General features: G+C 39.8%; 1 protein-coding gene across 3 annotated transcripts in view; it reads left to right on the forward strand.

Annotated features, from left to right (window-relative positions):
• The first annotated feature begins 869 nt into the window (after window positions 1–869).
• Window positions 870–21144, forward strand: part of SP3 (Sp3 transcription factor) — a 57687-nt gene continuing 37412 nt past the window's right edge. The window contains exons 1-4 of one of the 3 annotated variants that reach the window (XM_081584624.1): window positions 870–4447; window positions 5081–5220; window positions 5752–5877; window positions 13114–14473. In XM_081584624.1, the coding sequence (XP_081440750.1) occupies window positions 4441–4447; window positions 5081–5220; window positions 5752–5877; window positions 13114–14473 (1633 nt within the window). In that variant the 5' untranslated portion in view covers window positions 870–4440. The remainder of the gene's footprint in view (window positions 4448–5080; window positions 5221–5751; window positions 5878–13113; window positions 14474–21144) is intronic. The other 2 variants (XM_081584625.1, XM_081584626.1) reach the window with 2 other exon arrangements.

Genomic DNA, 21144 nt, shown 5'->3' on the forward strand with positions numbered 1-21144 from the left:
TGACTGTTCATCATTGAGGGACAACTCACCTTAATGGCATCAGGTTTATTTAGTTTTAAGTAAGATATTATTAAAGTATATTTTTAAGTAAAGCTACCTCATAAGTTTCCTAAGTACAACCAAGAGAATTTCTAGCATTTTATATTACTCTAAGAAAGATAACTGACAAGATACCTCCCTGTACTTTATATTCCTCTACTCCAGTGTTCTTGCCTGGAGAATCCCAGGGATGGCAGGGCCTGGTGGGCTGCCGTCTATGGGGTTGCACAGAGTCGGACACAACTGAAGCGACTTAGCAGCAGCAGCAACACAGATTATTAAAAAGGTTGAAATACATAATCCATCTTTTCTTAGAAAATTGCAACAACTTAGAAATATGTCAGTGGACTAAGCTTCCTGCACTGACATGAAGATGAATTTAGAAGTGTTACAAATAATTTAGAAAATTTAGAATACCCAGGGATGTCAGTCGCCTGGATAAAGAGAATGGGATTTCATGAATTATAAAGATATCTGTCCTTTTGCACCACGGTGATATCATTGGTATGGAGCTTGAATGAAAATGAGGGTCTAACTCAGTTGGAAAAGTGATCTTGAAAGAGGTGAGCTATCATTAGGTCAAAGAAATTTTATCATATAGTATTTATTGGTTAATTGTAATTTTTTTATTCATCATTCATTTTTCCACAAGATAATAGTCTTGACAGTTTTTTGGTTTAGTATTAATTAAACATCCACAGTGTGTTCAGTATTGGTTAGAGTATTCAAAATATATGGCCCCTAACACAAGTAGTTCACATTCTAAGATTTGCTTTTAAAATGATCTCCATTATAAATATGTATTGTTTTTATCTACTTTATTGTTTTCTTTATTTTTTCTCATCTCTTTATTTTTTATATAATGGGTAAGTCTCTTAAGCTGACCATTTAAGACTTGATATGTTGATATGTGAGACTGACATGTGGGTTTAAAGCCTGACTCCGCTATTTGCAAATGACACTGAGTAAGTCTCAAAACCTTGCTAGCCTCATTTTCCTCATCTATAAAATGATGAACCCATGATACTTATGATACTCATGATTCTTCGGGTTGTGATGGTTAAAGATGCAAAGGAGTTGGCACATAGCAAAAGCTCAAAAGTGTTAGTTCCAAGGGATATGGCTTTTGAGGTGTATTTTTGAGAAAGCAGGGAAAATATGAAATATGAAGAGGGTTAAGTACACCTAGTCAATCTCAACTAGAATATTCCTGAAATATGTTAGTGATTACCTAAGGCGAACAAGTTGAAGATTCTTGAAATCCAGTGTGCACAGGTTAAAGAGATTCAGAGGTAGGTAAAAGGTGGATCGGGATCATAGGAACAAAGGTTATGTTAAGTAGACATTGATTTAGGTGCAACTATACAAAATTGCCACTTTTTTAGACAACAATGGGTGAATACTGGTAATTTTATATTGTTCACTTAATGGATGTTCAGAAGGGAAGAAAGGTAGTAGGGACTGTGAAGGAAAGGGGAGTCCTTTAGGTGTGGTGCAGTTAACCAGGGCTGTCGCTGTTTTTAATACAGAATGGCTAGGCTCTTGCAGATGTGAATCAAGTATTATTTAGTGGCTTCTTCTCTTTGGAAAGAAAAAGGGTACTGAAGATGGATGAAAGGGTTCATGCCAGTGGGTCTATAGAAGTCTTTGAGGCCCTTTAACATCCACCAGTTTCCAAAGGATTTAACTTATAAAAACACATATAAGATTTAAAAAAATAAGTGAGGAAATTGAAAAAAAGGGAAAATAAAGTGACATTCAGATCCCCTGCTGTGATGTAAACAATGGCCAGCAAGGGGTTCCTCAAATCATCTTTGGAAAGAAGACAGTATAAATAATACCTAGCACAGTGATCCTTCCTGATAAGCAAGTGCAATTTCTTAGTTCCTATGTTACGTAACAGTGGGTGCCATTGAGAGGCTATCTTCCACAGAGAAAATACCTTTTAATTAACACAAACTGCATTTCAAGATTTAGCTACAGTACTGAAATAGATAAGAGAACATGTTCTTTTCAGAGACTACCTTCATTTCCAGCTTCTTAAGATATTCCATGACAGTGACTCTTTTCAGGGTGGTCTGAGTAGGTCCTCTGAATCTGATTATGTAGTAGTGATACTCTTGGTAGTTGTGTCTCTTAAAAGCACTGCAGTTATAAAAGTAGAATAGTTAGCTCTGGTCGGTTATTACTGTTTTTTTCAATTAGATTACATGAAGTGTTTCTGCCTATCATCAGAATGGTCTATGGACCAAAAATGTTTGGAAATGATTTTTTTGTCATTTCCATTTGTCAATTGGTATCAGTGAGGAAACAAACTGAATTTCTGTGGCCAAGTACTTTGCTTCCTATGGGTGGCTGGACGAAGGCTTTGGACGAAAGGGGCATGGAAGTCGTATGCTTCGACTCATAAACCACATCCCCATTCCTAGAAAAGCACCTGAAAATGTCTGAAATGTCTCTACTAGGCAAAGAACTATTCTCTATCCAATACATCCATGTAAGTAGAAAGAGCAACACTGCTGTGACTTCCCTCCCTTTCTCCCACTCCACTAGTTTTCACTTGTCTTCCCTCAAGCTTCCCATCCCTTTTTCAATTATCAGCTTATTCTATAACACTTTTCCTTCAGCATTTAAGTGTAAAATGGTACAGGGTTAATACCATTTGCTTTAAAAAGTGATTCTTCTACTTATATGAGACCCAAAATTCTGTTAGATCAACTTCATTCGTGGATTCAGAACTTTTTTGTTTTTGCCTGTTTGTGGTTTTTAAGTAATTTCCCTGGGAATTCTATCTTTTGCACAATTAAGTGCCCATTAATCATATAACGTTTCCGATTCAGTGAGCAGAAGATGGAAATAGAAGAAATGAGATGAAGCCCGTCTTTCATATAAGGATTCTTTAATTCTTGTCAGTGCACACAAAACCTTGTTGAAGTGTTTGGACTTTACAACTCCAGCCCCCAGTACAACTTTATTTACCAAACAATCACAATTGGAACACTAATTTTTGGAGCCAGAGTTCTAATAAAAAGTGTATTGTGGACAGCATATCCACCTCTTTTGAGTTTAACCTCTTTCTTGGCAATTAGATCCAGTGTGTAATAGGCAGACATGTCTCTTGGCAAAACATACACTGATAAAATTGAGGATTTCTCTCACCCATGATGACATCAAGATATCATGGATGCCAAAGAGCAAAGGTGTGTTAACCTAGCCAGTAAGTGAAACGAGATTTTAAATGAATGGTCCAAGACAAAGTAGATACTTCACTGAGATTCACTATTTAAAAAATGTTGGCAATTATTGCTGGGCTTTTTCAGATATTTCACTTGCTACCAAGACGATTAAATAATATGTTTGTGCAACAAAATGATTATGTGACTGAATTTTTTTTTTTAAAGGATTCTGTCCTTTTGAATATATACACTATATGTTAAATGAAATATACTTGTCTGTTTCGGTGCCACTGGCCAGAATGAAAGCTCTGCTATCTGTGAGGTGAATTAATATTCCTGTTTAAAATGCCTGCTTCCAGGGTACGTAAAAGTGGAAGACAGTTTGGAAATCAGGGGCAAAGGGCGATGGGAACGAGGTGGCTCAGACTGAATCTAAGAGCTGAATGTGTGTGAGAGAAAATCCTCCTCCAGCCTCGGAGGGGGTGTCTCCCCCAATACCAGCTCCCTCCCCCCGGGCTCGCGGGGCGGGCCTGGTTTGCTCAGTAGCAGCAGCGGCCGCAGCAGCAGCCCCGGGGCTGAGCGGCAGCGGCTTCCCGGCACCGAAGGGAAGCGGCGGCTCGGAGAGCGAGAGGCCCTGGGGAGATCCGGCTACTGACAGGATGGAGGAAGCGCCGAGTGGAGCCCGAGCCTTCGGGGACGGGATCTCCTCCCTAGCTCAGCTCCCCCACGGCTTGCCGGGGCGTGCTCCGAGCGCCTACAAGGTGGAAGAGGCCTGCGTTTCGCCCTGGCAGCGGCAGCCGACGAACGAGGCGGGCACAGCGGGGTAACAGGCTAGCCTTGGCCGCTCTCGGGAACCTACGCCGCCACGGCCGCTCATTGTCTCTCCCCTTCCACCCGGGGGGCAAACAGGAAGCGTGCCGCCAGGCCGAGTGACGGACGGGCGTTTGGGCCAATGAGAGCTGGCGACGAAGAGCGTGATGGCAAATGAGAGCGGAGAAGAGGGGCGGAACTTCCGGGCGGGCTGTCACCCTCTTCCCCCCTTTTGGGCTGGAGGCTCCAGCTTTTGTGTTTCCCGCACAGTCAATCAAAATAGGAAAAAAAAATCCCCGGACCGCTCCGGCCGTGTCCGCCGCCGCTTCCCGCATCCTCTCCCGCCGCCGCCGCCTTCGCTCCTCACCATGTGTAAGGCGGCGGGGAGCCCCGCCTGAGGTGCCCTAAACACACTATGACCGGTACGTAAAACCGAGAGAGAGCAACCCTTGCTGCTGCCGCCGCCGCCGCTGCCGCCGCCAACAGCCAGCCGGGGGCTGCCGCCGCCGGCTCCCGGCCCCCTGTGTGCGACCGAGTGTCTGTGAGAGGCAGAAAGCCGCAATCCCCTCCGCCTTCCTCCCCTCCCCGCCAGCTACCGTCCACCCCTCAAGCCCCAGAAACGCAGTGTCCCCGCCGGGCCCGGGGCGGGCGGCCCGGTCCGCCGGGAGCGCATCCCCCTGTGTGCGGGCGCGGGCGGCGGTCGGGCGGGCGTGTGAGTGACTGACGGTGCGAGAGGAGCGAGCGCGAGTGAGAGCGAGCGGCGCGAAGGGAAAGGGGAGGAGAGGAGAGGAGAGGGGGCAGGGGCAGCGCGGGGAGGAGGAGGAGGAGGGAAAGAGGAGGAGGAGGAGGGTTACAGGCAGCGGCGGGCGGGGGCAGCAGCAGGAGGGGAGGAGGGAGCCGCCGCCGCCGCCGCCGCCGGGGGGCGGGTGGGGGAGGGGAAGGGGACTCGGTCCGGGCTTTCCGAGTAATTTCGCCTCGGCCCGCGGGCCCCCTCCCTCTCCTCCACCCGCCTTCCTCCCCACCCCCACCCCCACCCCCCCGCGCTGTGCCTGCAGCTCCCGAAAAGCCCGTGAAACAAGAGGAAATGGCTGCCTTGGACGTGGACAGCGGCGGCGGCGGCGGCGGCCACGGCGAGTATCTGCAGCAGCAGCAGCAGCAGCACGGAAACGGCGCGGTGGCGGCGGCGGCGGCCCAGGTGAGGAGCGGCTTAGCCCCGGCCCGGCTCCCCCCCTCGCGCCGCTTTCTCCTCCCCTCGCCTCTCCCCTCCCTCCGCGCCTCTCTCCTCCCCTCCCCCCGCCCCGGGAGCTGCCCGCCCGAGGCGCCAACGCTCCGACCCCGCCCGCGCTCCCCCGCCCGCCGCCTTTTTGTGTGAGAGTGAGTGTGTGTGTGTGTGTGTGTGTGTGTGTGTGTGTGTGTGCGCGTGCGTGTGTGCGCGCGCTTGTGAGAGAGTGTGCGCCCTCCCGGGGGTGGGTTCCGGGCGGAAGGTGGAGGCCCGGCGCGCAGTCCGCCGCCCGCCTTCCCGCGGACGGTGGGGCCGGTGTGCGTGCGAGCGGGAGGGCGCGAGCCGGAGTCGAGGAGGAGGAGGAGGAGGAGGAGTGCGCGGGCTGGCGCTCGCCCGGGCGCTGCCTGCGAGGCCAGAGTCGCACTTCCTGTGCGAGCGGCAGCCCGGCCCTAACCGCCACCCCCTCCCCCTGTCTCCCTCTCTGAACCCGCCCATCGGGGGTAGGACACTCAGCCGTCACCGCTCGCTCTGCTGGCCGCTACCTGCAGCAAGATAGGGCCGCCATCGCCGGGCGACGACGAGGAGGAGGCGGCCGCCGCAGCCGGGGCCCCCGCCGCCGCCGCCGGAGCGGTAAGTCTCGCGCGCGCGGCCCGCCCCCGCCGAGGCCCAGCGCCCGCCATCCCGGGCCCGCGGCGCGCCCGCCCGCCAGGCCTCCCCGGCGCCCGCGCCTGCCGCGAGACGGACGGCCGCGCGGCCGGGGCACCCTTTCCTGCTCTTTGGCGTGCTTGGTTTGGATCAGAAGCCAGCCCAGGCGTTCTCTAAATTGTCACTGCAGCACCTCCATCCACATTGACTACAAAATGAAGTCTGAGAGGGTGGGGGTAGAGGCCTCCAAAATGGATGTTAGAGCAATTGATATCAGTGCTGAAAACTCCTTCGCCGAACGCTACAAAAATTTCAAGCACAGCCTATCGGCCATAGATAGTATCAACTACAGAGCCAGTGTCTTTAGCTTCTAGTGTTTTTTGGACTCGGAGCTTTTTGTGCTGGGAGTTACTAGATCTTACTGACTTAAATGTTAAATCGTTTTGGGGTTGGTTTTTTTTTGAAGTAATGAAGGTTTACTCTTTGAACTACTCTTCTGTATACAGGATTGAACACCTCTTGAGTGCTTTTTTAATGGCCATTCCAAATGATCGAATTTTAGTTTTTGCAGGCTACTTAAATTTGTAGTAATTGTTCTTAAATGGAGTTTAAGTGACCGTTGAAATCGGTGAAGTTATTTAGATAATATTTTGGCTTTTGAAGTTGAATAAGAAGAAACAGAAGTTCGTGTAAGGAATTATATTTACATGGATGCTAATGCATACCATGCTTACAGTTGAATTTGGTTGGCAAAGCTGTATTTTCATTTATTGTGGTTGCTAGTCTGATGGAATGTGGTGGGATTCTTCTTGGTTTTTAGTTTGTTTGGGGCAGGGGGAGGAGCTGGCCAGTGTTAGAGGAGGGCTTAATACAAATGAGTTAGAAACAGTTTTTTAAGATTATCGTGAAGTTTACATTTGTTTGAATCTTTGTTGTTGCATTAGTTTAACATGTAGATGTGTTCATTTATTAAAATAATTGAAGCCGCTTACGTTATTGTGTGTGTGTTTTTTTTAATGTGGATTGTAGGAATTGGTCTGTAATATTTTGAATTGTCACTGTAGACAAAAAAGTTTGTTGTAGTCTGCAGGAAATTCTTAGTATTCCAAGACATTAAAAGTGAAGCTGTTGTTCAGCTGAATAATTACTGTTAAATATTGTATTTGTAATTTTAATGCTTGAAATTATACTGTCAAGGGATGTGAATAGATTTACTGACTTAAAAGTGTGATTTTAGGTTTTGTTCTTTTGTAACCAGGTTGAAATGTAAAGGCATAAAATTGAGTATGTGAGATGCATTGTTACTTTCAAACAAATTTATGAATTGGTAAACCTCTTTTATGAACTATGTCCCTTTAGGCCCACAGTGCCAAAAAAAAAAGTTAAAAAAACACTACATGAGTAAAATTGCAAGGCAGATTGCTTCTGCTTAGCTTTTTAAGTATTTCAAATAAGAACAAAAAACTTTTTGTAACTGCAACTTAACCAAGTTTAGGTATCAGCTCAGTGATTGGGGGAGGGGAGAAGTGAAGGAGGAAGTTAGGAGTAGAATATAGGTGTGTGTACACGTCTATGTGAGTCTAACCGGAGGAGGACACTGTCTCCAGCCTGAGCCTCCTCTGACCACAGACTTGTAGGGAGGTTGTTTCCTTGCCTCTTCAGCTCCTCCTCTGGACGACCAAATCTCTACTGACATCACAGTTCCCGCCAGATGACCACGAACCACAATCACTCAGCACTTTTTCTTTGTATGTTTGGTATCTGTGCATAATATTTTTCACTGAGTAAAAATTAGTATGACTGTCTTGAGCATGTTTGCCTTAGCAAATGGGAAAATTATTTTCCCAGTTCAAAAATGGATTTTAGATACGGACATCTCAGTAGATAAGAGAATTTAAGTGCTTTCATAGGAGTTCTCCCCACTTTAAAAATGTGCTTGGATAATGTGACTTTCCTCAAATTACTAGGAATTTTGAGAGGTTTACGGAGAGCTTTTGTAGGTGTGCTCTCTAAAAATTTTATTTTGGGTTTATTTCGTATTTACAGAAAAGTTGCAAAGATAGAACTGAAAGTTACCTTTTATCCTTCACCCAGCTTCCTCTAATATTGATATAACTAACAGTGGTTCATTTGTCAAAACTATAACATTAACATTGGTAGTATTATTACGTATAGACTTTTTTCTGATATCACTCCATTTTCTGTTCTAGGATCCAATTCAGGATTCCACATTGCATTTGGTATTATTGTGTTTAAAATCAAGTTGAAATACACAACTTTCTACTTAAAACTTTCTTAAATGCAACTTTATACTAGTTTGATATTTTAGTACTAAAGGGGCACTGAAAAGCCAATAGCTGAACTACAGACTTGCTTTACATATTTGCAGTTTAGAGTTTGTTACGATTTGTGTTCATCCTGGATCCTGGCCAAGAATTTTTGGCACCATCAGTATAGTGCTGAATAGGTCTAATCACAAAGGAGTCTCACCTGTAATGTCCCACAGGATAGACTTTCAAAATTGATTTGATGGCAAGCTTTTTATGTTTTATTATTTAAAGTTGTGTAGTTAGTTTTAGTAGTAAATCAAGAAATAGAAAAGGAAGAACTTTATGAGGTACTAACTCATCCAGTTTACATTTGTGTGAACCTGTGAATTACTCGTTTGCTCATTTGTACTTTAGTATTAATAAGCTGTATAAGTGTTGTGAAAGACATTGCCTAAATTTTAGTTTAACTTGTAATGTCATTTATTACATAAATGTTCGTGAACTACAAAGTGAATAATGACTTATTATATAAAAAAGGTTATTTTGACTGTTAATTCAGATAAGACTTACACTATCATTGTAAGGAATTCATTGGGTAATTGTTTTTATATTTGTAGTCTATCTTCTTTACTGTTCCCTTTGAAGATTTTAAGAAACTTCAGTACTTGCCCTAGAATGGTTCTTGTTTCCACCTTAGCTTCACACTTGTTTCCAGTTACTCTTTTCTTGCCTATTTCTGGCTTTTGTAAAGCCATTTGTGGGAACTGAGAGGTTATTAATCCTTTCCAAATGAGATGTAATAAGTTGGTATGAATTTTTTCTCTTTTCCTTTACACAGTTATTATCTGAAAAGATAAATTCTTGGATTGCCCCCTTCTCCCCCGTCCCCCCATTTTATGCCTGGTTGCAGTGGAGAATGCCCTTGTAATGAATTTGCTGTAGTAATGTCCCAGGGCTGCTCTTGGTTGTCGTCTTGTTTTTTTTTAACCATGTGATTATGTGTTTGTATACAGAGGGAAACTTGGACTACCTTCAATTACATTGTTTTAAATAATGCCAGTGTCCATGTTAATTGGTGTTTTGTCAGTAAGAATATTAGAATTACTGAGAGAAACACAATTTTTCTCTTAGTATGTAAGCTTAATGTGGAGGGTTATCTTGAACCTAAACCAAATACTAATTCTTGCCTGGGTTATGTGTTTTTTATGTCTGTCTATACTGTTTCTAGTAGCCTAACGTCAAACATTCTTACAACTTTTTGTTTTTGGTCTCAGATATTCTAGTTTATTATTTTGCTGATATACTACTGATGACATTTCTGTTAAAAATGAATCATCTTTGTAGGCTTTGTAGTTTTGAAACATTTGGGGCATATTCTTTGTGGAGTTGATTTAAAACTGATACAGAGTTTTTCATTGAAGACAGTAGTATCTCAAGATCAGTTTTATTGATCCATTTTTTCCTGTCATTTTCTTTGCAATTATTTTAAAGTAAAGTATTTTTATTTACTTAAAAAATATTTATTGATCTTTCTGCTAGGCATAGTTGGGTGTTTTTCAAATCCGTCCCATAATCGTAGCCATTGTAAGGATACTTTACGATTATATAGTGCTTTACAGTTTATAAAGCTTAACACTTTCTTTACGCTCTTTTGACCCTGCAAGGTAATATTTTTCCCATAAGGAAATTGAATCCTGATCTAAATCACCTATAATTCTAGGTGATTATAGAATAGCTAGGGCTAGAACCTAGTTTTGAATTTTTTCTTTCCTAGTGCAATATACTCCTTTCCTCTAAGCATTTGCTGTCTTAGCTTAAATCATGAAAGTCTAGTATTTTTCTGTTTCAGTGTTCATAAATATTTTTTATATATGTTTTAACCTTAGGTTTACTCAAAAGTTCAAGTACATCATTTTAGCCTAGGTTTGGGGACTTCCCTTTAATTAATGGCCTGCGTTGTTGGGAAAAGTACTGTAGTTTACTTAGCTACTGGAGAAGGGGATGATTGCGTAGTATGTCATCTGAATAGTTGTTTTTATTTTCAAGGAATTTCTTGAACTAAAAAGCTGTTCACTGATGGTTTAATACCTGTTCTTATAAAGATTTTGTTAAAAGAAATACTCAGATGCTGTAAATTTTAAGGATGAAAAGGGACAACATGCCAGTACAGTTGTCCCTCTGTATTTGTGGGTTCTGAATCCTTGGAGGTCTGCCTGTTGTATCTCACTCTATGTATGGAAATTGAGCATGGGGGATTTTGGTATCCACAGGGTCCTGGAACCAATCCCCTGTGGATACCTAGGGTTAGCAGATAACTTGTATGTGAGGTATCTTCTTTGATGTAAGTTGAAAAATGGTATATATAATGCTGGTCAGAAAAAATTCAAGTTCGATTCCCCAAAGAATAACCTTTAAGAAAACAAGAGTTGGATTTGAAACACTATACTTTAGATTTCAATATGCATGTCTTTAGTTTAAAATGCCACGAGACTGAAATGAAATGTAAATTGTTACGCTAATCCTGGGAAAGATGACTTAAGCTTGTAATTTCTATCCCAGGTAGAATTTGAAGAATGATACATGACTTTAATGTCCACTGCTTCATTTCAACAATTTAAGTTTGATAGGTTTAAATGTTTGTATTTAAAAGATAGATCATTATTCTAGTTCAAGCCTGGACATTTGTACTTGGTCCCACAGTTTCTGTGACTTTTTTGTCTTCAGCCTTTCAGTTCACTAGGTCTTAGTTTACCTTTATAAAACACAGATCTGATTGCACCACTCACTCGCCTCAAAACCTTTTATAGCTTTCATTCACTATCTGTAGGATAAAGTCCAAACTCCTTAGTATGATCTGTATGGAGCCATTTACTACAGGACCTGATAAAAACGTCTAGTCCTGTTCCCCATTATTTTGTTCTATGAATGTGAGTCTTTTCTGGATTCTCTCTTCAACTCCAAACTATACATTTTATTTTTTTGAAGTTTCTTTTTGTCTGTGAGTTAATTATTTCTATACCTTAATGCCTATATCTCTGCTTCCTAACTGCCTGCAGTGAAATCTTAAATTTTATTCACGACTACCTAAAAAATCTCTTCTGTGAAGTCTTGTCTTTTTTCATTTTTCTATTTCCCCAAAGTGTTTTGATCCTATGCATAGTGTACACCACTATTCACATAGTAGTAACATGTATGTATATGTCTGGTTGGATAGATAGTGAACCACTTGAAGATAAAGATTGTATCTCATGGGCTTACTCATGATTATTTCATCTTGGCAGATATGCTCAAATATTTTGAATTGAGTCATTAAACTGTGGTTCCTCCATTGAAATACACTCTTCAGCTGTGTGTGCACATGAAAATTAGGTAGTGAGTCTCTATAAAAAATCAAAAGTTCTTCTGGTTCTATAATATTTGTATTAAATTTTGTGGAATGGCTTATTTTGAGTGAATACTATTTGTCTTCACCTGTTTTTAATGGTCACAGATCCCCCTGCCCCTTTGAGAATATGATGAAACTCTAGATACTCTCTCTCCACTCCCAGCCCCGTCCTTCCAATTGAACTTTCTCAAAAAATTGATATGCTGTTTTAGAGGATTCAGAGATCCTTTGAACCCCAGGCATGAATTGTACGTTGAGAATTCTGGTTTAGATATGTTCATGTTCTCGTCTAGTGATGTGTGGAATTAGGAAATCACATACAAATCCTGAAGGAAATGGGGTAGGGATGGCATTATTTTGATGGTGTCTCATTCCCTGTGTGTTTACCCTTGGTCTTAGTGAGAGACAAGTATGGTATAGTATTTAATTAAATCCTGTTTTGGACATTTGATAGCTGTCTGATTTGTCTCTCAATTTTGTCATCTGTGGTACGGGGATAATCATACTACCTCGTAGGATAGTTGTAAGCAATAGATTATATAATCTTACAAATCCCTATCATGGTACTTGGCATATAAAAGAACGGCTCAAGTGTTAAATGTTACCGTTATTATTCCCTTAAAAAATTTACCTTTGACATTGATGTGTTGGGTTTTATTGCTTTGTACTTTCCTACATGGCTATTTTTCTAGTCTTGTCTAATCCATAATGGAGATGATACCTGAAATTCTAGCAGATAACAGAATTGTAAAGTATAATATCTAGTATCCTACTGCAAACTTAAAGAGAAATAGTAGGTAAAGTAGCAATCTACTTCCTCCAGTTTTTAGATTCGAGAAAAACCTTTTAGATGGACTGACTTTGCAGTGTGGTCACAGGGCAATAACCTTTCCTCATTAAAAATTTTTAAGGTCTCATATATTTTTTTAGTCGTTCATGCAAAAGAATTTGGTGGCTCACTAAAGGAATCACCTACATCCTGTGTTTACTCTGGAGTACCTTACTACATGCCATGAAAGAGTAGCTTTGATTGTTTGATTTAAAGTTGATAGCAATAATATACAAATCTTATTTCTGATTCTAGGAACTGATGACACTGCTCTAATAATGTTTCTTTTTTGTACACAAATATGATGCACCTGATTTAATGATACATTTTTAGTGGGTTTTATACTTTTTGAACTCTCTTCCGTGTTTGAGGTATATTTGGTTTGAGCCGTTCATAATCTTTTCTACCTATTTCTACTTTTTTATTTTTAACTGTATAGCATCAGAGAGATCATAGATGAGGGATTGGAAAAATCAGTTTGTAGTCATACAATAAAGAATATTCTAATTGAACTTTTTTCCTGCTCAAATAGCCTGGGTTATCTTAGCAATAACTAGCAAAATTGAAAATGATAATTATCGTAGTTTATATAGAACTTCTGTATTTGAGCTCTGTTGTGTTACTGAGAGAACTTTTCAGGTGATAAGCGTTTTTATCAGTTTTTAAAGTTTTTTGAGAATTGGATTAAACATACCACAAAGACTTATCACATAACATTTTCTGTTTTCTTCATCCAGACAGGTGATTTGGCTTCTGCCCAGTTAGGAGGAGCACCAAACCGATGGGAGGTTTTGTCAGCCACACCTACAACCATAAAAGATGAAGCTGGCAATCTAGTACAGATTCCAAGTGCTGCTACTTCCAGTGGGCAGTATGTCCTTCCCCTTCAGAATTTGCAGAATCAGCAAATATTTTCAGTTGCACCAGGATCAGATTCATCAAATGGTACAGTGTCCAATGTTCAATATCAAGTAATACCACAGATTCAGTCATCAGAAGGTCAGCAGGTTCAGATTGGTTTCACAGGCTCTTCAGATAATGGGGGTATAAATCAAGAAAGTGGTCAAATTCAGATCATTCCTGGCTCTAATCAAACCTTGCTTGCCTCTGGAACACCTCCTGCTAATATCCAGAATCTCATACCACAGACTGGTCAAGTCCAGGTTCAGGGAGTTGCAATTGGTGGTTCATCTTTTCCTGGCCAAACCCAAGTAGTTGCTAATGTGCCTCTTGGTCTTCCAGGAAATATTACCTTTGTACCAATCAACAGTGTTGATCTAGATTCTTTGGGACTCTCGGGCAGTTCTCAGACAATGACTGCAGGCATTAATGCTGATGGACATTTGATAAACACAGGACAAGCGATGGATAGTTCAGACAATTCAGAAAGGACTGGTGAGCGGGTTTCTCCTGATATTAATGAGACTAATACTGATACAGATTTATTTGTGCCAACATCCTCTTCATCGCAGTTGCCTGTTACTATAGATAGTACAGGTATATTACAACAAAATACAAATAGCTTGACTACTACTAGTGGGCAAGTCCATTCTTCAGATCTTCAGGGAAATTATATCCAGTCGCCTGTTTCTGAAGAGACACAGGCTCAGAATATTCAGGTTTCTTCAGCACAGCCTGCTGTACAACATCTACAACTTCAAGAGTCTCAGCAGCCAACCAGTCAAGCCCAAATTGTGCAAGGTATTACACCACAGACAATCCATGGTGTGCAAGCCAGTGGTCAGAATATATCACAACAGGCTTTGCAAAATCTTCAGTTGCAGCTGAATCCTGGAACCTTTTTAATTCAGGCACAGACAGTGACCCCTTCTGGACAGATAACTTGGCAAACATTTCAAGTACAAGGGGTTCAGAACTTGCAGAATTTGCAAATACAGAATACTGCTGCCCAACAGATAACTTTGACGCCTGTTCAGACACTCACGCTTGGTCAAGTTGCAGCAGGTGGAGCCTTGACTTCAACTCCAGTTAGTCTAAGCACTGGTCAGTTGCCAAATCTACAGACAGTTACAGTAAACTCTATAGATTCTACTGGTATACAGCTACACCCAGGAGAGAATGCTGACAGTCCTGCAGGTGAGTCTTCTAAGTCATGTCATGCCCTAGATAAGTTCACTATTTGTTAATATGTAGGGAAATTTTTTGCTCTAAGTGTTTATCAGAATCTGGCTATCTTTAAAGATGGTGATACATTTCCCTGTGTTTGTATAAAAAATCAACCTCAAAATGTGTTCTGAATTGTTCTTCATTGAAAGGTGATAGTTTTTGAAAGTCAAGGATTTATTTCTCTGTATGCCAGTTACATTTGTTGTTTCTTGTCACTCTGTTTTATGTATTTTCTTAACATCTGATTGGTACTCTAAAGCATCACAGAATTTTTATTTGGCAGGTAAGGTATCTTGGCTGTCTTTGGTGTGATGTAAATTATATGTTTTACACATTTTATTTGGTTGGGCAATCAGACTGGCATAGTGAAAATATGGTACTGGGAGTAGGTACTGTTCATGCTGTCTCACTCACTAGCTAGCTGTGTGGTTGTGGCTAGGTTACTTTTGCTCTTACAAACTCAGTTTTCTCAGCATGTAAAATGTGCTTGTTGGACTACGTAACTATGTCTAGGGTACCTTGTAGACCTAAAATTCTTCAATTCTGTGATAATTTATTCTTACAAGTGTGAAGTAGGTCCTAAACATAGGTGGGCTAGATACGTTATTATTGGTAGTATGAGTAGAATTTTCAGAAGTGTCCTCTTTGTTTTGTAAGAATGAAATAATACAGTTTTAAAAGAGATAGTATAATCATTACTTTAGTAATGTTATTTACGTAATATTTTATTGAATGTTTTGTTGTACACTAAATTCTTACTTTCACTCTTTTATTTTGTTGTTTTGACCTTTTCAAACTCAAGCTGGGAACTTGGATTTAATTTATTGAATTAATGGTATTATCCTCTTTCTTTAGAGAAATTTGTGATATGTACACAGAAAATTGGGTTTCCCAGGTGACTCAGTGGTCAAGAATCCACCTGCCGATGCAGGGGACCTGGGTTTGATCCCTGGGTTGGGAAGATCCCCTGGAGGAGGAAATGGCAACCCACTCCAGTATTCTTGCCTGGAGAATCCCACGGACAGAGGATTCTGACAGGCATGGGGTCGCAAAGAGTTGGACACAACTGAGCAACTGAGCACACACATGCACACAGAAAATTGGCATTGTCCTGAAGTCTCGATGTGTTCTTAGGAAGCCTTTAATTGCATTTGAGCCTTCTGAAGCTGTGGTTTAAAGCTGCATTCTCAAAGTGTGGTCTGTGGACCACTGAGGATTCCTGAGACCTTCTCAGAGGTCCTTGATGTCAAACTACTTTCCCATAATAATAATAAAATTACTTGCCTTTTTTGTCGTGTTGACATTTTCACTGATATTTGCTAAAACTGCTGTATTTTAGCACAAATCAAAGCTGTGATGATAAATTGTAATAGTAGCAGTATTCTTTATGACTACTTGGTGTTAACGAAAAATGCTGGTTTCATTGAACAGTAACCTTGATGAACACATCAAAAGAGTTATTTTTACTAAATCTTGATCCTTGAATGCTTCAAGTCCTGTTTAAAATAATAGCTTTATTGAAATACTCACATATTATAAAAGTCACTATTTAAAGTATGCAATTTAGTGGTTTCTAATACAGGCACAGACTTGTCCAACCATCACCAGTGTATAATTTTAGAGCATTTTCACCACCACCCCCAAATCCCATACCCATTAGCAGTCACTCCGCATTCCCCCATTCCCTTATCCCCCAGCAACCACTAATCTACTTTCTGTCTCTTTGAATTTGCCTATTATATCTTATCAGTAGAATCATACAATACATGGCTTTCTTCTGTTTCTGACTTTTTGCATATTTTCAGGCTTCATCTGTGTTGTAGTCTTTACCAATACTTTGTTCCTTTTTGTGGTTGAATAATATTCCATTGTAGGGATATACTACATTTTATTCACTTTGCCATTGGTTGACAGCATTTCCATTTTTTAGCTATCAAGAGAATGCTGCTGTGAACATTTGTGTACAGTTTTTTGATGTGGACATGTGTTTGTTTCTTTTGGGTATATTTAGGAGTAGAATTGCTAGACTGTATGTTTAACATTTTGAAGAACTGCCAAAATGTTTTTCCAAAGTGACTGTATCATTTTACATTCTCCCCAACAAAAGGGTTCCAGTTTTTCTACATCCCCACCAACACATCATTGTCCTCCGTTTTGATTTTAGACAATGGGTGTGAAGTGGTATCTCATCGTGTTTCTGGTTTGTAGTTCCTGCTGCATGTTTTTATAATATTCTTTGTGATAAAATGGGAACTGTACTTTAATAAAGCACTTCTGCTGCATACCAAAATAAGATGATTATATTTTAAAAAACATATATATGTATATATTGTTTTCACTTGAGCAGTCGTGTGAGTTGCAAGCTGAACTAGATGCTATTTTCAAGAAACACAATACTTGAAAGATTGACAAACTGATTATTGAGTGACTCATCTATTTAAGTGACAGATATTTTCTAAAACAATAAGTGAGCCTGTCCTTCAAAGGAAAAAAACCTGTTTGCTTCCAATGATAAAATTTGGACTTTCCAGTGAAAATAAGAATTTAGGAAAACTTGAATCTACTACAATGAACTTGATAATGTATTAATAATTGCATTATTTTCTGATGAGATGGACAGTGTGATATTAATAAATAGGATTTTTTTGAATACTGTATTTGAATACTGATTTTTTTGAATATTGTAGTGAAATATGCCAACATTTGCAAGATCTTTATGATAGTTCAGTGAACCAGTGGTTTTCAAATGACCAACTTATGTTACACATTACTCATGGGTGAAAGATAGACTAACAGTAAGCATATGGAAAGTTTATCAATATGGTTTCAGATTCTACACTGCAACTGATGTTTAAGAAACTATCACTAGTCAAATTTGGTATAGTATCGAAGAATACACACATTTCGCTGAAAGACTATCAGATTACTTCTTCCTTTTCCAACCATGTATCTTTGTGAGACGAGATATTCTTCATATGCTTCAGCCCAAACCACATACTGCTGCAGATTGCAAAAGAAAATATGAAACTCCAGTTGTCTTCTTTTAGCCTAGATATTAAGGAGATTTGCAAAAATATAAAACATGGCTTTTCATTAAACTTCTATATCTATTTTGGGAAAATAGTTGTTTTTCACAAAGCAGTAGTTTGTGTTAACATGTAATGGATTTGTTGTTTTCAAGTGAATTGAAACATTAAAATTTTCTTTTTTAATTTCTACTACAGTAAATATCAAAAAATGTATCATACATGAACAAAAGCTTTTTAGGGACCTCAGTAATATTTAAGAGTTTAGAAGGAGTCCTGAGACCAAAAAGTTTGAAAATACTGGTAGAATGACAGACTCCTGAAGACATAGTTTTTAAAAACAGTTTTTAAAGCTTCCACAAAGTTAAAATTAAGGAGATCTGTACGTGTTAGAAAAACACCTCTAGAGAATTTATTTGTGATTTTTTGAATTTATATTGGTCATGAAATTAGATTGATATAAAGCACAAAGTGCTCAGTAATTTATTTCCAAAATAGTATCAAAATAGCAACACTGTTTAAATTAAATGCAAAATTGAATTTTTAAGATGATAATTTAGTTTATTGAATGTTGGGCAAAGGAAGAGTAAAATAAGCACTCCAGAAGGCATTAAATTAGAATTTTCTCCCAGTTTTAAAGGAATGAGAAAACAAAAGTTAAAGAGAATGATAGTGAAAATGCTGCATAGTACATTGTAGCATATTTAAAAATAAAAACCAAAAAATTAGAATTTGGGGATAATCTAGTAATAAAACTATTCTTTGGTATACTGTCTTTTTAATTGGCAGAAGACTTGTAAGATGTGTTTTCTTATGTGAATAATCGGTTAAAAAAAAAACAACTGTGTTAGAACATAGTATGGCCAGATGAACTGCTTAAATCTTTGATACCATTGGTTTGCATTTTATTTTTGTTTAGTATGGAAACCATGAAACACATTTCCCAAATAAAGGAAACCACACAGTTTTTTTTTTTTAAACCAAGGTTCTGGAATTTAATCAGCATCTGTTTTTTTTTTTTTAAAGCTCCCCTTTAACAGAAATGACCTCTATTCTGACCTGTTTTAAAATGTGAATCTGATTCAGGGTCCCTCCTCATGAGGGGTATGTTTAGTGCTCTTTACCCGTTAGAAACCAAACCCCATTTTCCTTGCAATGCAGAACTCAGTGGGCCCCCAGCTGCAACCCCAGTCACTCCTTTTATTCCTTGTCCACTGAGAAATGCATGCTGTTTTTGAAATTTAATTTTTACTGTCTACCATTTGCTATGTATATGAAACTGAACGAGATGAGACAAAGTATGAATTTACTTTTGGAAATTACCTTTCCAACATCTTTTCTAGTCAGAAAATGTCTCCCAAATTAAGCCAAGGCTTAATCCAGTTTCTCAGATTTTAGTCCTGTCAGATTTTGACTTATCCTTTAAGACTGAATGTTACATACATTTTAAAATACTGTCATAACTACACTGCTTGTACAGTTCTTTTATCTTTAATTTTTAGTTAATTTTTTTTTTTTGGTAGAGTAAACATGTCCATTAATTGTGACCACATGGACTGCAGCACACCAGAATTCCCTGTCCTTTACCATCTCCCAGAGTTTGTGCAAACTCATGTCCATTGAGTTGGTGATGCCATCCAACCATTTTGTCCTCTGTCGCCCCCTTCTCCTCCTACCCTTGATCTTTTCCAGCATCAGGGTCTTTTCTAATGAGTCAGCTCTTCACATCAGGTGGCCAAAGTATTGGTGCTTTGGCATCAGTCCTTCCAATGAATCCTCAAGGTTGATTTCCTTTAGGATTAACTGGTTTGATCTCCTTGCTGTCCGTGGAACTCTCAAGAGTCTTCTCCAGCACCACAATTCGAAGGCATTGATTTTTGGGTGCTCAGCCTTCTTTATGGTCCACCTCTCACATCTGTACATGACTACTGAGAAAACCATGGATTGACTATCTGGACATTTTTTAGCAAAGTGATATTTCTGCTGTCTAATATGTTGTCTAGGTTTGTCATAGCTTTTATTCCAAGGATCAAGTCTCTTTGAATTTCATAGCTGCAGTCCCTGTCTACAGTGATTTAGGAGCCCAAGAAAATAAAATCTGTCACTGTTTCTGTTTTTTCCCCATCTGTTTGCCATGAAGTGATGGGACTGGATGGCATGATCTTAGTTTTTTGAATGTTGAGTTTCAAGCCAGCTTTTTCACTCTTCTCTTTCAAAACCAATACAATATTATAAAGTAAAAAAAATTGATTAATTAAAAAAACACTAATTAAAATCTTAAAAAAAAGGCTCTTTAGTTCCTCTTCACTTTCTGCCTTTAGAGTGTATCTGCATATCTGAGGTTGTTGGTATTTTCCCCAGCAATTTTGATTCTAGCTTTTGATTCATCCAGCTGGACATTTCACGTGATGTATTCTGCATATAAGTTAAATAAGCATGGTGTCTGTATACAGCCTTGATGTACTCCTTTGCCAATTTTGAACCAGTCCATTGTTCCATGTCTGGTTCTAACTTGTTTCTTGGCCTGCATACAAATTTCTTAGGAGACAGGTAAGGTGGTCTGGTACTCCTCTGTCTCTAAGAATTTTCCACAGTTTGTTGTGATCCACACCGTCAAAGGCTTTATTTAGCATAGTCAGTGAAGCAGATGTAGATGTATTTGTGGAATTCTCTTGCTTTCTCTGTGGTCCAGCAAATGTTGTCAATTTGATCTCTGGTTCCTCTGCCTTTTCTAAACCCAGTTGTACATCTGAAAGTTTTCAGTTCACATGCTGCTGAAGCCTAACTTGAAGGATTTTGAGCATAACTTTACTAGCATATGAAATGAGCACAATTGTATGGTAGTTGGAACATTCTTTGGTGTTGACCTTCTTTGGAATTGGAATGAAAACTGACCTTTTCCAGTCCTGTGGCTGCTACTGAGTTTTCCAAATTGGCTGACATGTTGAGTGCAGCACTTTCACAGCATCATCTTTTAGGATTTTAAATACCTCAGCTGGAATTCTATCATCTCCACTAGCTTTGTTTATAGTAATGCTTCCTAAGGCACTTGACACTCCAGGATGTCTGACTCTAGGTGAGTGACCACACCATTGTGGTTATATGGGTCATTACAACCTTTCTTGTACAATTCTTCTGTGTATTCTTGCCACCTCTTTTTAATCTCTTCTTCTTTTAGGTCCTTGCCGTTTCTGTCCTTGATTGTGCCCATCTTTGTGTGAAATTTTCCCTTCATATCCCCAATTTTCTTGAGGAGATCTCTAGTCATTCCCATTCTATTGTTTTCCTCTATTTCTTTGCATTGATCACTGAGGAAGGCTTTCTTCTTGCTATTCTCTGAAATTCTGTATTCAGTTGGGTATATCTTTCCCTTTCTCCTTTGGGTTTCGCTACTTTTCTTAACTATTTGTGAGGCCACCTCAGAAAATCATTTCGCTGTCTTTCATTTCTTTTTCTTTGGAATGGTTTTGATCACTGTCTTCTGTACACTGTTACCATCCTCCATCCGTAGTTCTTCAGGCACTCTATCTACCAGATCTAATTCCTTGAATCTATTCATCACCTCTACTGTATAATCATAAGGGATTTGGTTTAGATCATACCTGAATGGCCTAG

The sequence above is a fragment of the Giraffa tippelskirchi genome, chromosome 3 (genome assembly GCF_054371585.1).
Source record: "Giraffa tippelskirchi isolate mGirTip1 chromosome 3, T2T-mGirTip1v1.2.pri, whole genome shotgun sequence".
Classification (NCBI taxonomy): domain Eukaryota; kingdom Metazoa; phylum Chordata; class Mammalia; order Artiodactyla; family Giraffidae; genus Giraffa; species Giraffa tippelskirchi.